The 15,813-nt window shown below is 39.8% G+C and overlaps 1 protein-coding gene across 1 annotated transcript; it reads left to right on the top strand.

The window, feature by feature from the left end:
- Positions 1-14,868: 14,868 nt before the first annotated feature.
- Positions 14,869-15,813, top strand: OR5B146 (olfactory receptor family 5 subfamily B member 146). Its single transcript, NM_001389763.1, has one exon. The coding sequence runs from the start codon at positions 14,869-14,871 to the stop codon at positions 15,811-15,813; it is 945 nt and encodes a 314-aa protein (NP_001376692.1).

The following is a 15,813-nucleotide window of genomic DNA, read 5'->3' as shown; positions in this document are numbered from 1 at the left end:
AAATCCCTACAATACTTCATAATTGGTAAGGGGTGGTCATCACAATCATAGTCATTATCAGTGTTATTTAGGACTGTTCTTCCCTGGACATTGTTACTGCTCTTAGCAATATCACAATTTGGGGGAAGGTCATTGTTGCTACGTCATTGTTGCTACTGGACAACTATTAACACATCAAAAGAAAAATAAATGGCCAAAGTAACTCTGATTCTTGGGCTGCACATTCTAATATGAGGACAATTAGAGTCATATGGGAACCAGGAGGGAGTTATGTAGACATGGAATTCTCAGAGGACAAATACCCTATGAGGGCTATAAATCTTGTTATCTCACCTAACTAGGGAACACGTGATTGACCTGTCTAAGGGGATCCAGCTCTGTCTGTTGAGGGAGATAGTGAGTGTATGTTCACTATTTGCAGTAATTCTCTTTGCTGTTGTTTATCAGTTGCAAAGCCGTGTCTGACACTTTATGACTCCATGGCTGCAGAATGCCAGGCTTTCCGGAGTTTACTCAAACTCATGTCCATTGAGTTGGTGATGCCATCCAACCATCTCATCCTCTGTCACCCCCTTCTCCTCCTGTCCTCAATTCTTTCTGATATTGCACTAATTCAACCTCCAGAGCTGCAATTTGACATAAATATTGGGGGACAGAGACACAGGCTCTGTCATTAAATAAGACATAGTGGACCCATGGAATTAACAGTTCACTTAATTCACCTTAAATGTTTGTACAATGAGAAGAAATATCAGCTCATTAAACTGTTTACTAATCCCAGATGGATATAAACTATAACTGTGAGACATGGGACTATATACCCATGCAAAATTAAATCATTGTTGCATATATGATGCTTACACTTAGTGAAGAAGATAGGCATCAAACAAGGAAATAACCTAAGCCTATGAATATATATAGAAAAACATATATTTATATAGCATATATAATTTTGTGTATATGTATATATATGTAACATTATGTATAGGATAAGCAAGTAATTGTATGTGGAAAAATAAGAGAGACAAGAAGAAATCTGACTGGACAGAATGCTTTCTAAGGGAATGTTAACATGTCAGCCAGGCCTAAAAATGACAAAGAACCAGTGTGGGGAAAATCATTCCATGGAAAAAAAAAGCATGGGATCACAGTTCCAAATTTCAAGTAAATTGCCAGAATGTAAAAGCAGGCAATGTTGCTGCAGCATAGGTAGCAAGGCCTCTTCCCCAGCACTTTGCATTTCAACATCCTCCCAGAATAAAACCCTAATCCCATTCCCTAAGTCAAAACTGTCATCAAGATTATTGGTCTGCATCACTGCACTGTAATGGATGGGTTAAAAGGAAAGCACTAATATCATCCTGCCAGAAGCAATGAATTTGGGATTCACAATTAGCTTGAAATTGGAAACTATTTGTTCTCACTAACTTGGGAATCTGTATCATTGGGAGAAAAGCCATCACTATGCCTTAAAGAGTATCCATCATGTCAAAAAATTATAGCAAGTAGTTTTAAGAACCCATGATAATATTAGTATTCTGCTGTGTGAGCTGGGGGGTGAATGGGAAATCTCTCTACCTCCTGCTAAATACAGCTCTGAAACTAAAACTGTTCTTTAAAACATCTATAAAAAAATTAAGCTATTGGTACATCGCTAAAAGGGCTTCCCTGTTGGCTCAGCAGTAAAGAATTCAACTGCAAAGCAGGAGAAGCAGGTTCAATCCCTGGGTCAGGAAGATCCCCTCAAGAAGGAAATGGTAACCCAGTCCAGTATTTTTGCCTGGGAAATTTCATGGATAGAGGAGCCTAGCAGGCTACAGTCCGTGGGGTTGCAAGAGTCAGACGCAGCTTAGCGACTTAACAACACATTGGTAAAAATCAAGTTACATCATTACATCTAGGGCACATATTTGACATAACCATGGGAGTATAGAGACACAGGCTCTAACATTAAACAAGCAAAATGAATCCCAAACTTACCGCAACCCCTCATTCCTTAAATCTTTACACCACTGTGAAGAATTATCCATTCATTCAACTATTTCTTGATCCCAAGTGAGTATCAGCCACAGTTTGGAGTCTAAGAAGACATATTCATTCAAAACTCCAATATTAGTCTAACTAGTCTGCTGTGCTTGAGTTTAGTGGAGAAGGCAAACATGAAGCAAACACACAAATAAGAATATAGTTTAAATGGAAAAGGTGTCCATATGACAGTGAACAGTAAAATTCTACTGTGAACTGAATGGTCAGAATATTTTCTCAGGAGAATCAACACCTCAGCCAATGCCTGAAGGGTAAAGCAGCATGGCAAAGATTGCCCAAGAAAAGAGAAAAGTTATGGTAAGGCCCCGAGTTGTCAAAGAAGTTGGCAGGATCTAAGGAAGACAGAGTGACTGCTGCATGGTTAACCTGTTCCTTGGCAGTTTCTTTTCATTGTTTTTTCCAGAACAAAATATGTATACAAAATTTTCTAATTTTGGTGTCAGGGTAATGCTGGAATGAGACAGAGATTAAGGAGATTGGAAGTATTTATTTCTCTTCAATTTTTTGGAGTAGTTAGAGAAAGATAGGTATTTAACTCTATTTAAATGTTTGGTAGAATTCATCTGTAATGCTGTCTGGTCCTGGACTTTTGTCTGATGGGAATTTTTTTTATTATTCATTCAATTTCATTACTAGTGATCAGTCTTTTCAGATTTTCTATTTCTTCCTGATTCAGTCTCAGAATATTGTATGTTTCTTGGAATTTTTCACTTCTTCCAGGTTGATGAATATTTTGACATATAATTGTTGGTAGTAATCTTTTGTGGATCCTTTGGATTTGTGTATTGTCTGTTGCAACGTTCTTTCATTTCTGATTTCATTTATTTGGGCCCTTTATTTTTCTTAATGAGTCCTGCTAAAGGTTTATCAATTTTGTTTATCTTTCTGAAGAACCAGCTTTTATTTTCATTGCTATTTTCTGTTATTTTTTTAGTCTTTATTTACCTTCCTCTGATCTTATTTCCTCCCTTCTATAATTTGGGCTTTACTTGTTCTTCTTTCTCTAGTTCCTTTAGGTATAAACTAAGATTATCTTTCTGAGATTTCTCTTTGTTTCCTGAGGTAGGCCTGTATTGTTATAAATTCTCCTCTTAGAACTGCTTTTGCTGCAGCCTGTGGATTTTAGATCATTGTGTTTCCATTTCCATTTCTCTCAAGGTATTTTTTTATGTCCTGTCTAGTTTACCTGTTGGTTCACTGGTTATTTAGAAGCTCATTGCTTATCTTCTATGTGTTAATGTTTTTTTCTGGTTTCTTTCACAGCCACAGTGGCACAACACTAGAAGCTACTTACAAGAAGAGGCTATGAGGGAACTAGGTCAGAGATAGGGTTGCCCACAGAGAAGTTTAGGAAAATTTATAATGAGTAATTGTGGACACGACTTAGCAAATCAACAACAACAAATTAGCAACAACGATTGTGGTAGTGGCTACGTGACTCTACATTTGACCAAAGTCTTAAAACCATAAACTAAAAAGTATGCATATTACTGTTTGTAAGTTATACATCAATTTTAAATGGGGGCTATAACAAGAAATATAACAAGTAATACCAACAAATGTATTGACCCTCAAAATATCCAGCTTAGCCCCACAGAAAGTCACATCGCTTCCTCCTTTGGAAAGTTGGATGATGAGCTGTAGACGCCCTCTTGCTCTCCCGGGAGGTCATCCCTGGAGAGATGGATGTCTCCGTAATTCCCTGCTGGTTCTCATGCATTAGTCTCTGAAATCCCACCCTGGTTCCAGTCAACATCATTTCAGGGGAGCAGACTGCACGCTGAGCCCCTGTTACCACCGTTTATTAATCTGCACGTTAATAAATGCGGGTTGTTAGTCTGGCAGGTCCTCAACTGACCTAAGGATTAGCTGTGAGCCTTCAGTCATCAGGGAAAATACCCCAAGGTAAAAATTATACTGTTGCTGCTGCTGCTAAGTCACTTCAGTCATGTCCAACTCTGTGTGACCCCATAGACGGCAGCCCACCAGGCTCCCCAGTCCCTGGGATTCTCCAGGCAAGAGCACTGGAGTGGGTTGCCATTTCCTTCTCCAATGCATGAAAGTGAAAAGTGAAAGTGAAGTTGTTCAGTCGTGTCCGACTCTTAGCGACCCCATGGACTGCAGCCTACCAGGTTCCCCCGTCCCTGGGATTCTCCAGGCAAGAACACTGGAGTGGGTCACCATTTCCTTCTCCAATTTGTGAAAGTGAAAAGTGAAAGTGAGTTGCTCAGTCGTGTCCAACTCTTAGCGACCCCATGGACTGCAGCCTACCAGGCTCCTCCATCCATGGGATTTTCCAGGCAAGAGTACTGGAGTGGGGTGCCATTGCCTTCTCCGAAAAATTATACTAAGCAACCTTAAAATAATAACCTCTTAGTGCTTTATAGACCTTCCTTTATTTGCCATTTACAGAGGCAATTTTGTGAATTATATGGGAGAAGTAATTTAATTGTATTTATTTTACAAACAGGGAGGACATACGTGGCTCCTCCAAGGGCACAGAAAGAATGCATGGTAGATTCAGAACCTGACCACATACTAGTGTTCTTCCCCTCATCCTCCCTTCCTTCGAGACCTTGGAACATTTCTACCACTGCCTGAGAGATGACTTCTCTAACAGCATTTATGCATTATTTCATGTCTAAATTTCTGACTTCAAACTTACTATTCAGGATTAACTGTCCTATTTTGTCAAGGAGTAAGGTAAGTATCCATAGTCAATATATACATTTAAATTTAAAATATTTAAAACAAAAAGCTTGCTAACAAAATAGATCTACAAACTAAAGGTAACCCACAAACTGTGAGCTTTCAACCCTCTACATCTGTGATTCAACTATTGGATAAACAGTAATAAGAAAAAAGAAGAAAAGGAGACTATTTCAACTTAAGCTGATATACAAGTTTAAAAAAAATTAAGCAAAAGAATGGCTCACGTGGACAGACCAGAGCAGACAATTATACAGGCAGAGCATGAACAGAGGGTGATATATTGGAAAGCACCAAAAAATTGAAAGGACCTAAGTGGTGTGTGAGCAAAAAGCAAAATGAAGAGGAGGTTACAAGGACTCAAAACTCATCCTCACCTGGAGCCCTGAACACCATCATCCACCTTTCTCAAACCAGCATAGAAAACCACTATTCATGTTTAGTAGTAATAGTATCTTCTTCAGACTGTGCTTCAGCTTTTTGCTCATTGTTTTTCATGTATTATCTAACTTAATTCTCAATAACACCTTGAGTTAGGTCTCCTTACTATCTTAATTTTTCAGTTGGAGAACAACTCGTTCAGGAATGTCAGTTGGTGACCAAAGACTCAGGCTGTTAACTTGGGCTCTTCTCAGAGTCCAAACTCTCCACCTAATGCCGTGTCTTCCTTTGAGAACTGTGTCTGCTGGCTGTACACGCCCCACTCCTCCAGTTACCCCACTACGTACACTATGCATCTAAGTCTCAGTTACTTCTCTGTGCAGCCTCTAACACTGAGTTTGGACCAATGAAGACAATACATAATTTAAACAGAGCTAAATTGAGTTTAATTTAAATTTGGTAAAGACACATCAAACTTGAGAAACGCTTTATCTGAGAACAGAATTTGACTTGCCAGTGTGCCGGGAGCCGGCATATTGCATATTGAGTGCATATTGCATATTGAGTGCAGCACTTTTCAGGATCTGGAATAGCTCAACTGGAATTCTATCACTGCCGGTAGCCAGCGTGAGGAACTCCGCCCATGACAAAGGTCATGAGGAAGGAGGCTTGGCATACGCAAAGGCGGGATCAAGCCTCAGGAGTCTCCCTGGAAATTCTCGAGCAATCTACCCCCAAAACCAGAGTCTGCCTACTTTCTGCTTTGTGCTTTCACCTACACCTCTGACTTTACGGGGGGCTGTCCCCCACTACCTCTCTGAAAAAAGTTAGCTTACAGCTCCAGTTAATAATTCCTGGGTGTGACAGTGTTTAACCTACAAACTCCTTTGGAAATCCTCTAGCCTGCCTGAATAGGTTTTTCCGGCCACATGTGATTGTTCAGAGCCTCCCAACTGTGAGAGGCAGGAGATGTTCTAAACTGTCTAAACACAGATTCTTTTGAGTAGTTAAAAGATTGATTAGAAATTGTATTGGTGAAGGGATTTTCACTTGTTGGGCCAATGTTTGCTGCTAAGTTTCCATATCCCTTACCTGCTGTGTCCCTGGCAGTGTATTGGTTAATATAATTGGTGTAAATAGTAGCTTTAATGTTTGTAACCTGGGACCCTTGAGTTAATTCTTTTTGTAGCCCACCACACCTTTGCGCTGTACGAATGCAACTTTATCTAATGCTTTTGGAGGGTGGCTCCTGACCAATCACCTTTAGAGAAAAATAAGTTTTCTGAAGAAAAGGTCTTAAAATGTTAACAGGCCTCCAGGCCAGAAGATGATGCAAATCACCTAAGCTTTTGCATATGATAAGTTTGCAGGAAGAAAGCCTGGTTTGCTGCAAGACTCTACCCCTTCCCCCATTATCCTCTGTGCATAACTTAAGGTATAAAAACTACTTTGAAAAATAAAGTGCGGGCCTTGTTCACCGAAACTTGGTCTCACCATGTCGTTCTTTCTCTTACCTTCTGGCTGAATTATTCAGCCTCTTTTCTCCACTGAATTTCCTCACTGAGCTATCCTTATTTCAGCCTCTTTTCTTCACTGAATTTTCCTACTGAGCTATCCTCATTCTATTACTCTTTATATCCTTAATTAACATTTAATTAAGCAATTGTTTCCTGATCTTCGCCTACGCCGTCTCTCCTTCGAATACCCTGGTTCAGCCGGGGCTGGTCCCCGGCAGGTGGCGCCCGAAACAGGGACTTTCGAAGGTAAGCTCCCCAAAGCAATCAGAGCCATCAGCCCTATTGCTCCCCGTTCTCGGAACAACTGGGTGACCAGCCCTCTTGTTCCCCCACGGAGCAGTTTGGGTGACCAGCCCTACTGCTCCTCCCTTGGAACAGTTCGGGCCATCAGCCTACTGTTCCTCCCCCGGAACAATCTGGGTCACCAGCCCTATTGTTCTTCCAGTGTTCGGGACGGCTAGGACCCCACTCAAGGGTGCCGCGGACCCCCCTGTAGGATAGACAGGGCGAGAGGAGTGGGAAGTGTTGAAAGTGTTAAAGAGTTAGACTTAGAGAAAGAAAACGGTTTTCTGAAGTTAAAAGGCCAAAGAAGAGCCTGATCTTTTAAAAGCTAAAAGCTTTATCTTCTATTATACTTAATTTTCTGACATGGGTAACACTGAAACTAAGAATGGCAACTCTTTATACAAGTAATCTTGAAACTGTTAAAGAGGCTACTGTTAATTTAGATACTTGGGTGAAGGTAAAAAACAACTAAAAGCTTATCCTATAAATATGATTAAAAATGTTCTGGACCCTCGTCATGAGGCTGTGGGATAGTCTATGGGAGAGGCTATAGCGGTGGATGGTAGTGGGTCTCCACCTTCTGCGCAGATCATATTTTCTGCCGTTGACGAAGAAAAGGAGGGAGACTGTGCTCTACCTCCGGAGGAAGGAGAGGGCTTACAGGACGCTGCGGCCGGGCGCCCTGGAGAGCTCCCTCCCCCTCTACACAAACCTTTAAAAATTATCCAACAATTTCTGAATTAAGGCGACTACTCCACCTCCGCTTGCACCTCCCAGGGCCTAAAAATTCCCCAGTTTACATCCAAAGTCTCCCAGAGCATTGCATAAGGCTGAAAAAGATAAAAAAGATTTCTTTCAAACAAAGGAGCTTTTTTTAAAAAAAAAAAAATACACAATATACAGAGCCTGCTCCTTGCAGAAAACCCCCTCAGGGGGGCCTCACCCAAGCGAAAAAAAAAAAGAAAAACAAACAAACAAACAAAAAAAAGTGAAAAAGAAAAAAGGAAAGAAAATAGAGAAAGATCTAAAGATAGAGAAAGAGCTAAAGAGTGAAAAGGAGAAGAACGGAGAAGGAAGGAATCAGGGAACGCAGCAAGATAGAGAAAGGAAGTTGAAAAAGGAGATACAGAGAAAAAGATAAAAAAAAAAATTAGGGAAGAGAAGAGGGTAAAGGGAAAGAAACGAAGGAAAGAGAAGGGTAGCGAAAAAGGAAGGGGGAGAGAAAAGTGAGAAAAGCAGGAAGAGAGGAAGAGAGAGAGAGACTGTAAGAGACGCTGTGACCAGGTGCCCTGGCGAGCTCCCCCTCCCCCCCCCACCCCCCCTGCGCAAATCTTAAAAAAAAAAAAAAAAAAAGTATCCACCACTTTCTGATTTAAGGCGATCGCTGCCGCCTCCGTTTGCGCCTTTCAGGGCCCAAGAGTTCCCCACTTTGCCCCCAAAGCCTCTCAAAGTGTTGCCTAAGCCTGAGGAAGATAAGTTATTTGAACAGTGGAGATTTTAAAACAGACTGCGTGCACAATATGCAGAGCGTGCTCCTTGGAGAAAACCCTACCTCAGGGGGGTCTCACCCAGGCTAAGAAAAAAGCGGACAGTAAAGGGATTTAGCAAAAATATTAACCCCTGATACGATTCCAATGGGAGTGGCTGGCCCCCTGCCTGAGGGCATTGTAGGACTTGTGCTAGGGTGTAGGTCGCTTTCTTTTCAAGGAATTTGGGTGGTGTATGGTGTAGTAGATTCTGATTATATTGGAGAAATTAAAGTTTTGATCTCGCTGCCTACCAAAACTGTGCAAATTAATAAAGGTCAAAGAATAACACAGTTTTTGCTTTTACCTTAGTATCAGACAAGAAAAACTTGACTTCTCAAGCTAAGAGCCACAGAGTATTTAGATCTAGTGATCTAGCCTTTTGGGTGCAGGAAAGTACAGCTCCAAGGCCTTTAAAAAATCTTTTAATTCAAGAAAATAAAATGTCAGGGCTATTAGACACAGGAACAGACGTCTCTTAACATTGCTGGGAAAGACTGACCCAGCTCCTGGCCAACACATACTACTGAAAATGAGTTGAGATTAGAAAAACTGGTATGCGGGGTGGGAATGCTGTAGAGAAAAAGGTGAGGGAGAGTTTAAAACCTTGAAGAGTAGTGAGTTTCCTGTTGTTGGAAGTATTCAAGCAAAGATTAGATGGTTGCTTGTCATCTAAAAAGCTATAGATCAGATTTAGGTTACAAAACGATAACTGGAAAAGCTTATAAACATGTTGTGCAACACCTCTTTACTTACTTCTCATATTTAGGTCGGCCAAAAGTTTTAAAAAACTGATAATGCCCCTTTGAAGCTGCGGAGAGATTGTTTACTAACTTTAAATGATTTCCAAAAATTATTAGGGGACATTAATTGGATATGCCCACATTTAAAACTGACTACTGCAGATTTAAAGCCTTTGTTTAATTGCTTAAAAAGCGATCCTAATTCCAGTTCTAAGAGAAAGTTGACTAATAAGACAGACGGCTCTTGTTAAAGTAGATGAGACTTTAAATGATCAGTTAATTAGGATTAATATTACCAAAAGATGAAATTAAATTATTCTTGCCATAAAACATACACCTACAGGGTGATTGTGACAAAAAGGCCCATTGGTTCCATCTACCAGTGATCCCAAGAAAAATAGTTTTATCTTATCCCAGCTTGGTGGCACAATTAATTATAAAAGGAGGAAAAAAGAAGTGTGGAACTTTTTAGAAAAGAAGTAGCAAATATAATAATTTCACTCAATAAGGATCAACTGCAAGTCTTTTATAAAATAGTGATAATTGGCAAGTTGCCCTGATAGATTTCAGGGGTCAAATTTTGTTTCATTTGCCCTCAAGCCCCCACAGTAGTTAAAAGTTCAAAAATGTTAGATTGGCAGTTTGAAGATACCTGTGGAACTTTCCAACCGTATGTAGTTCCTACGCTCCCCTTTACCCTATGGGGGAGGGACGTGCTGTCTCAAATAGGAGATACTCAGAGAAGGGTTTTCTCAATTTCTTAGTTATCAACAGGTGGTACAATTAACAATACTTTATATATTGTTATAAATACGTAATATAAATATATTTGCCTAACTACAGTTTGCCTAATTAGATATGGGTATAAATAAGATATAATAAAGGTATGCCTAATTCTATTTATAGATCTATACTTACTTAATTTGTATATAAATCAATATATGTATTATATATATACTGTATAATTAAATGTATATTGCAGTAATATAATGTGTGTGGCTGATATTAATTGGTATGGATTGATGTGCTGTGATGATATATGTTCTGTATGCTGTATAATTATATATGTGTGACATGTATTATTACAGTACATTGGTTTGTGTTGGTTGGTATTGGCTGTGTGTGTGCTGTATTGCTGTAATATGTATGAATTGATATATTAATTATAAGATTAATTCAAGTATATTGATTTATATATATTGTATGTCAATAAGTTTATACTTGTTGCCATATATAAATACATTTTGCATTTAGGTATATCTGTATACCAAAATGAGATAAGGAGGTTATACATTTATTTAAATTTATAGAGACCTAAACTAAACATTAGACCTAAATTAACATATCTCTAAATTTATGTTGTTAAAATGTAAATTTTAAAAAAATTTTAAAAATTAAATTGACAACTGCTTGATAATTCCTTTGCAATAAAACCCCCATAGGTGTAATTGGGGTGGCCAGACAAAAAATTGGTTTTATAGCAAAACAGCCCCCTAGAGTGGGTCCATCTTCCCGCTCAAACTAAAAAGGTAGTTTCTTCTTATCCGGGATTGATAGCTACTTTGATATTAAAGGAAAAAAGCGGAACATTAAATTATTTGGTAAAGAGCCATCAGAAATTGTAATTCCATATAATAAGGAACAACTTGTTGCTCTTCTAATGTTTGATAAAAATTGGCAGATTGCTATAAGAAACCATTTTGGTCAAAATTTTGCATCATTTACCCTCACATGTTTTGCTGAATTTTATATCCAGACATCCAGTTATTTTTTCTGTCAGATGTAAACAATCTCCTATTCCAAATGCTCAAATAGTTTTTACTGATGGGTCAGCAAACGGTAAAGCCTCCATAGTTACTAAAAATCACCAAAAGGTTTTAAAAACACAGGAAACTTCAGCTCAAAGAGCTGAAATAACAGCAGTCATAGAGGCTTTTGCTATGTTTGCAGATGAGGAATTTAACCTTTATTCTGATTCTCAGTATATTGTCAGGTTGTTTCCACACATTGAAACTGCGGTTTTGCCTGAAAATAAAACTACCATATTTCATTTGTTAACTAAATTACAGCAACAAATTCGGAAAAGAAATAAAATATTTTTCATTGGACACATTCGGGCTCATTCCAGATTGCCCGGCCCTTAAAATGCCTTTAATGATTTGGCTGACTTGTTAACCTGAAATACAGTGGCTACTGTGATTGAGGAGGCCAGAGCCTCTCACTTACTTTATCGTCAATATGCTACTGCCTTAAGATATCAATTCCAAATTCCCAGAGAGGCTGCTCAAGAGATTATGTGTTCTTGCTTATATTGCCCCACTGTTTATAATAGTCTACCTATGGGAGTTAATACTCGCGGTCTCAAACCTAACGTACTCTGGCAAATGGATGTAACTCATGTCTTTTCATTTGGAAAACTGTCCTTTGTTCTTTAACTGTAGACACCTTTTCTCATGTTATTATTGCAACTGCTCATACAGGGGAAGCAATTAAAGATGTAATACAACATCTCTTTACTTGTTTTTCATATTTGAGCCTGCTAAAAGCTCTGAAAACTGACAATGCTCCTGCGTCTAAGTCTTTTCAAGAATTTTGTATAAAGTTTCAAATTAAACATAATACTGTCATCCCTTATAATCCCCAGGGACAGACCATTGTTGAAAGAGCGCATCAAACATTAAAAATCCAAATTCAAAAACTAAAAGAAGGGGAGTTTAAGTATAGTTCTCCCCATCAAATCTTGCAACATGCTCTTTTCGTAATAAATATTCTAAATACTGATCTGGCTGGAACTACTGCAACGCTTCGTCATTGATGCCTGGAGCAATTAAATGCAAAACCATTAGTCAAATGGAAGGACCTCCTCTCAGGACAATGGAAGGGTCCTGACCCATTATTAACTAGCGGTCGAGGATGTGCTTGTATTTTTCCACAGGATGCAGATTCTCCAATTTAGATCCAAGACAGGTTGATTCGCCATGTTGCAGACCCCCAGACATCCAGTTCCCCCATTGCTTCGATCACAAAAGAGAAGCCCGCCAGAAGGGGAGGCAATATAAACATTGAGATCCTGGCACGACCGATGGGGCTGCTGCAGCGCGAACTCCAACCAGAAAATAATTCTACTTATTCTGTTTTGGCTTGTCTACCCTCTCCTTATGTTTTTCTCTTTACCAATGGTTCTGGAAAACTTAATGTACATGTGACTTTCACTGGTGGACCCAATGTAGTGACTTGTGAACAATGCATGCTCTCATTTTGTTTAAACCCTCAATATAATGTTTGCTCTTTGGTAGTGTTACAATGTCCACCTTATCTTATGATGTAACCACTTATTGATATAACTATAGTCTTGCTATGTTACAACAACTACAAGATTTAATGTGATCACGACGATTTGTGGGCTTTACTTATTTTAGGAATATCAGCTTTAATAGCAGCAATTACTTCTGTTACTGCGGCAGCAATATCATTGACTCAACAAGTGCATACTGCCCAATATGTTGATACCATGTCTAAAAATCTTTCTTTAACTCTAGCAACACAGGAAGTTATAGATAGAAAATTGGAGATGAGAGTAGACGCCTTAGAAGAGGCAATAATGCATATTGGGACTGAGTTACAGGCTTTAAAAGTGAAAATGGCTCTGTCTTGCCACGCTGATTACTGGTGGATATGCGTGACACCTTTAAAGGTAAACGAGACAGATTATAAATGGAAAAAAATTACAAATCGTATCTCAGGTGTTTGGAACAGCTCTGACATTGGCCTGCACTTAGGGAAAGTTCAAAATCAAATACAGACCCTGGAACACTGTCGACTGGATTTTACCACCGCTGGAGCAGCTAATGACTTATTTCACACCTTCTCTAACTTTATTTCTGGAAAAAAACATTCTGTCTAATATCTTTAGTTCTAATTTTGCTTCTCATAATCATTCTTCCTTGTATTGTCAGGATTCTTCGGCAGAACATTCAAAAGCTCGCGACTGAGCTGCATCTGGCTGTTTTAAGAAATAAAAAAGGGGGAGATGCCGGGAGCCGGCATATTGCATATTGAGTGCATATTGCATATTGAGTGCAGCACTTTTCAGGATCTGGAATAGCTCAACTGGAATTCTATCACTGCCGGTAGCCAGCGTGAGGAACTCCGCCCATGACAAAGGTCATGAGGAAGGAGGCTTGGCATACGCAAAGGCGGGATCAAGCCTCAGGAGTCTCCCTGGAAATTCTCGAGCAATCTACCCCCAAAACCAGAGTCTGCCTACTTTCTGCTTTGTGCTTTCACCTACACCTCTGACTTTACGGGGGGCTGTCCCCCACTACCTCTCTGAAAAAAGTTAGCTTACAGCTCCAGTTAATAATTCCTGGGTGTGACAGTGTTTAACCTACAAACTCCTTTGGAAATCCTCTAGCCTGCCTGAATAGGTTTTTCCGGCCACATGTGATTGTTCAGAGCCTCCCAACTGTGAGAGGCAGGAGATGTTCTAAACTGTCTAAACACAGATTCTTTTGAGTAGTTAAAAGATTGATTAGAAATTGTATTGGTGAAGGGATTTTCACTTGTTGGGCCAATGTTTGCTGCTAAGTTTCCATATCCCTTACCTGCTGTGTCCCTGGCAGTGTATTGGTTAATATAATTGGTGTAAATAGTAGCTTTAATGTTTGTAACCTGGGACCCTTGAGTTAATTCTTTTTGTAGCCCACCACACCTTTGCGCTGTACGAATGCAACTTTATCTAATGCTTTTGGAGGGTGGCTCCTGACCAATCACCTTTAGAGAAAAATAAGTTTTCTGAAGAAAAGGTCTTAAAATGTTAACAGGCCTCCGGGCCAGAAGATGATGCAAATCACCTAAGCTTTTGCATATGATAAGTTTGCAGGAAGAAAGCCTGGTTTGCTGCAAGACTCTACCCCTTCCCCCATTATCCTCTGTGCATAACTTAAGGTATAAAAACTACTTTGAAAAATAAAGTGCGGGCCTTGTTCACCGAAACTTGGTCTCACCATGTCGTTCTTTCTCTTACCTTCTGGCTGAATTATTCAGCCTCTTTTCTCCACTGAATTTCCTCACTGAGCTATCCTTATTTCAGCCTCTTTTCTTCACTGAATTTTCCTACTGAGCTATCCTCATTCTATTACTCTTTATATCCTTAATTAACATTTAATTAAGCAATTGTTTCCTGATCTTCGCCTACGCCGTCTCTCCTTCGAATACCCTGGTTCAGCCGGGGCTGGTCCCCGGCACCAGTGAGTATTTGTGGAAATACAAATTACTCATCGTCTTGTGTCTACAAGGGCCTTGGCATATAAAGAGCAGAGAAGTGTGTGAATTTAATAGGCGAGGAAAAGCTGAACTGTCAGAGGTATTAACTCCAAAATGATCGTGTTGACATATCTGAAAGAATTAAAAACTGGAGAGATGATTCATTACGATCCTCATTCAATAGTTTGGAATTCTAGATGAATAATACACTAAGTTTCACTCATAAGTCCATGCTTTAGATGTGGAGAATCTTGAAGCATGTATCATTTCTGTAACGAAAAAATGTTCATGAGATATAAACATTTCAGTTTTGCTGTTACTGCAATCTTAGCTAAATTTGACGCTCTGTTCCTTTGTTTCTCTTTGCTCTGGACATCTGATTCTTAAGTAACCCGGATGGAGAACACGACCGAAGTGACACAGTTCATTCTCCTAGGACTAACCAGCACCAAAAATCTGCAAGTTCCCCTCTTTATAATATTCATTCTCATTTACTTGGTCAATGTGGTTGGAAACGTGGGCATCATCCTGCTGGTGCTCCTGGACTCGCATCTCCACACGCCCATGTACTTTTTCCTCAGTAACCTGTCTCTGGTGGACTTTGGTTACTCCACAGCTGTCATTCCCACAGTCCTGGCTGGATTCCTGAAAGGCCGCGGGGTCATCTCCTATAATGTGTGTGCTGCTCAGATGTTCTTCTTTGCAGCCTTTGCCACTATGGAAAATTTTCTCTTGGCAGCAATGGCCTATGACCGCTATGCAGCAGTGTGCACGCCCCTCCGTTACACCGCAACTATGACGACAAGCGTGTGTGCTGGTCTGTCCACAGGCCCCGGTGTCTGTGGCTTCCTGAATGCCTCCATCCATGTTGGAATCACCTTCAGTCTCTCTTTCTGTGGGCCCAATGTGATCCACCACTTTTTCTGTGATGTTCCAGCAGTCATGGTTCTCTCTTGCTCAGATAGTTATGTTGGTGAGATGGTTCTTGTTTATGTAGCCAGTTTCAACATCTTCTTTGCTCTCCTGGTTATCTTAATATCATACATATTCATATTTATTACCATTCTGAAGATGCACTCCTCTGCAGGATACCAGAAGGCTTTATCCACCTGTGCCTCCCACCTCACAGCAGTCTCCATCTTCTATAGTACGGTTATCACGATGTACTTACAGCCCAGCTCCAGTCATTCCATGGACACTGACAAAATTGCGTCTGTGTTCTATACCATGATCATCCCCATGCTGAACCCTTTGGTCTATAGTCTGAGGAACAAGGAGGTTAAGAGTGCTTTCAAGAAGATGATTGAGAAGGCAAGATTGTCTCTAAGATTGTCATTTTAA

The sequence above is a fragment of the Bos taurus genome, chromosome 15 (assembly GCF_002263795.3).
Source record: "Bos taurus isolate L1 Dominette 01449 registration number 42190680 breed Hereford chromosome 15, ARS-UCD2.0, whole genome shotgun sequence".
NCBI classification, from domain to species: domain Eukaryota; kingdom Metazoa; phylum Chordata; class Mammalia; order Artiodactyla; family Bovidae; genus Bos; species Bos taurus.
The sequence above is the reverse complement of the archived record's forward strand: the minus strand, read 5'-3'. Positions and strand labels throughout refer to the sequence as shown.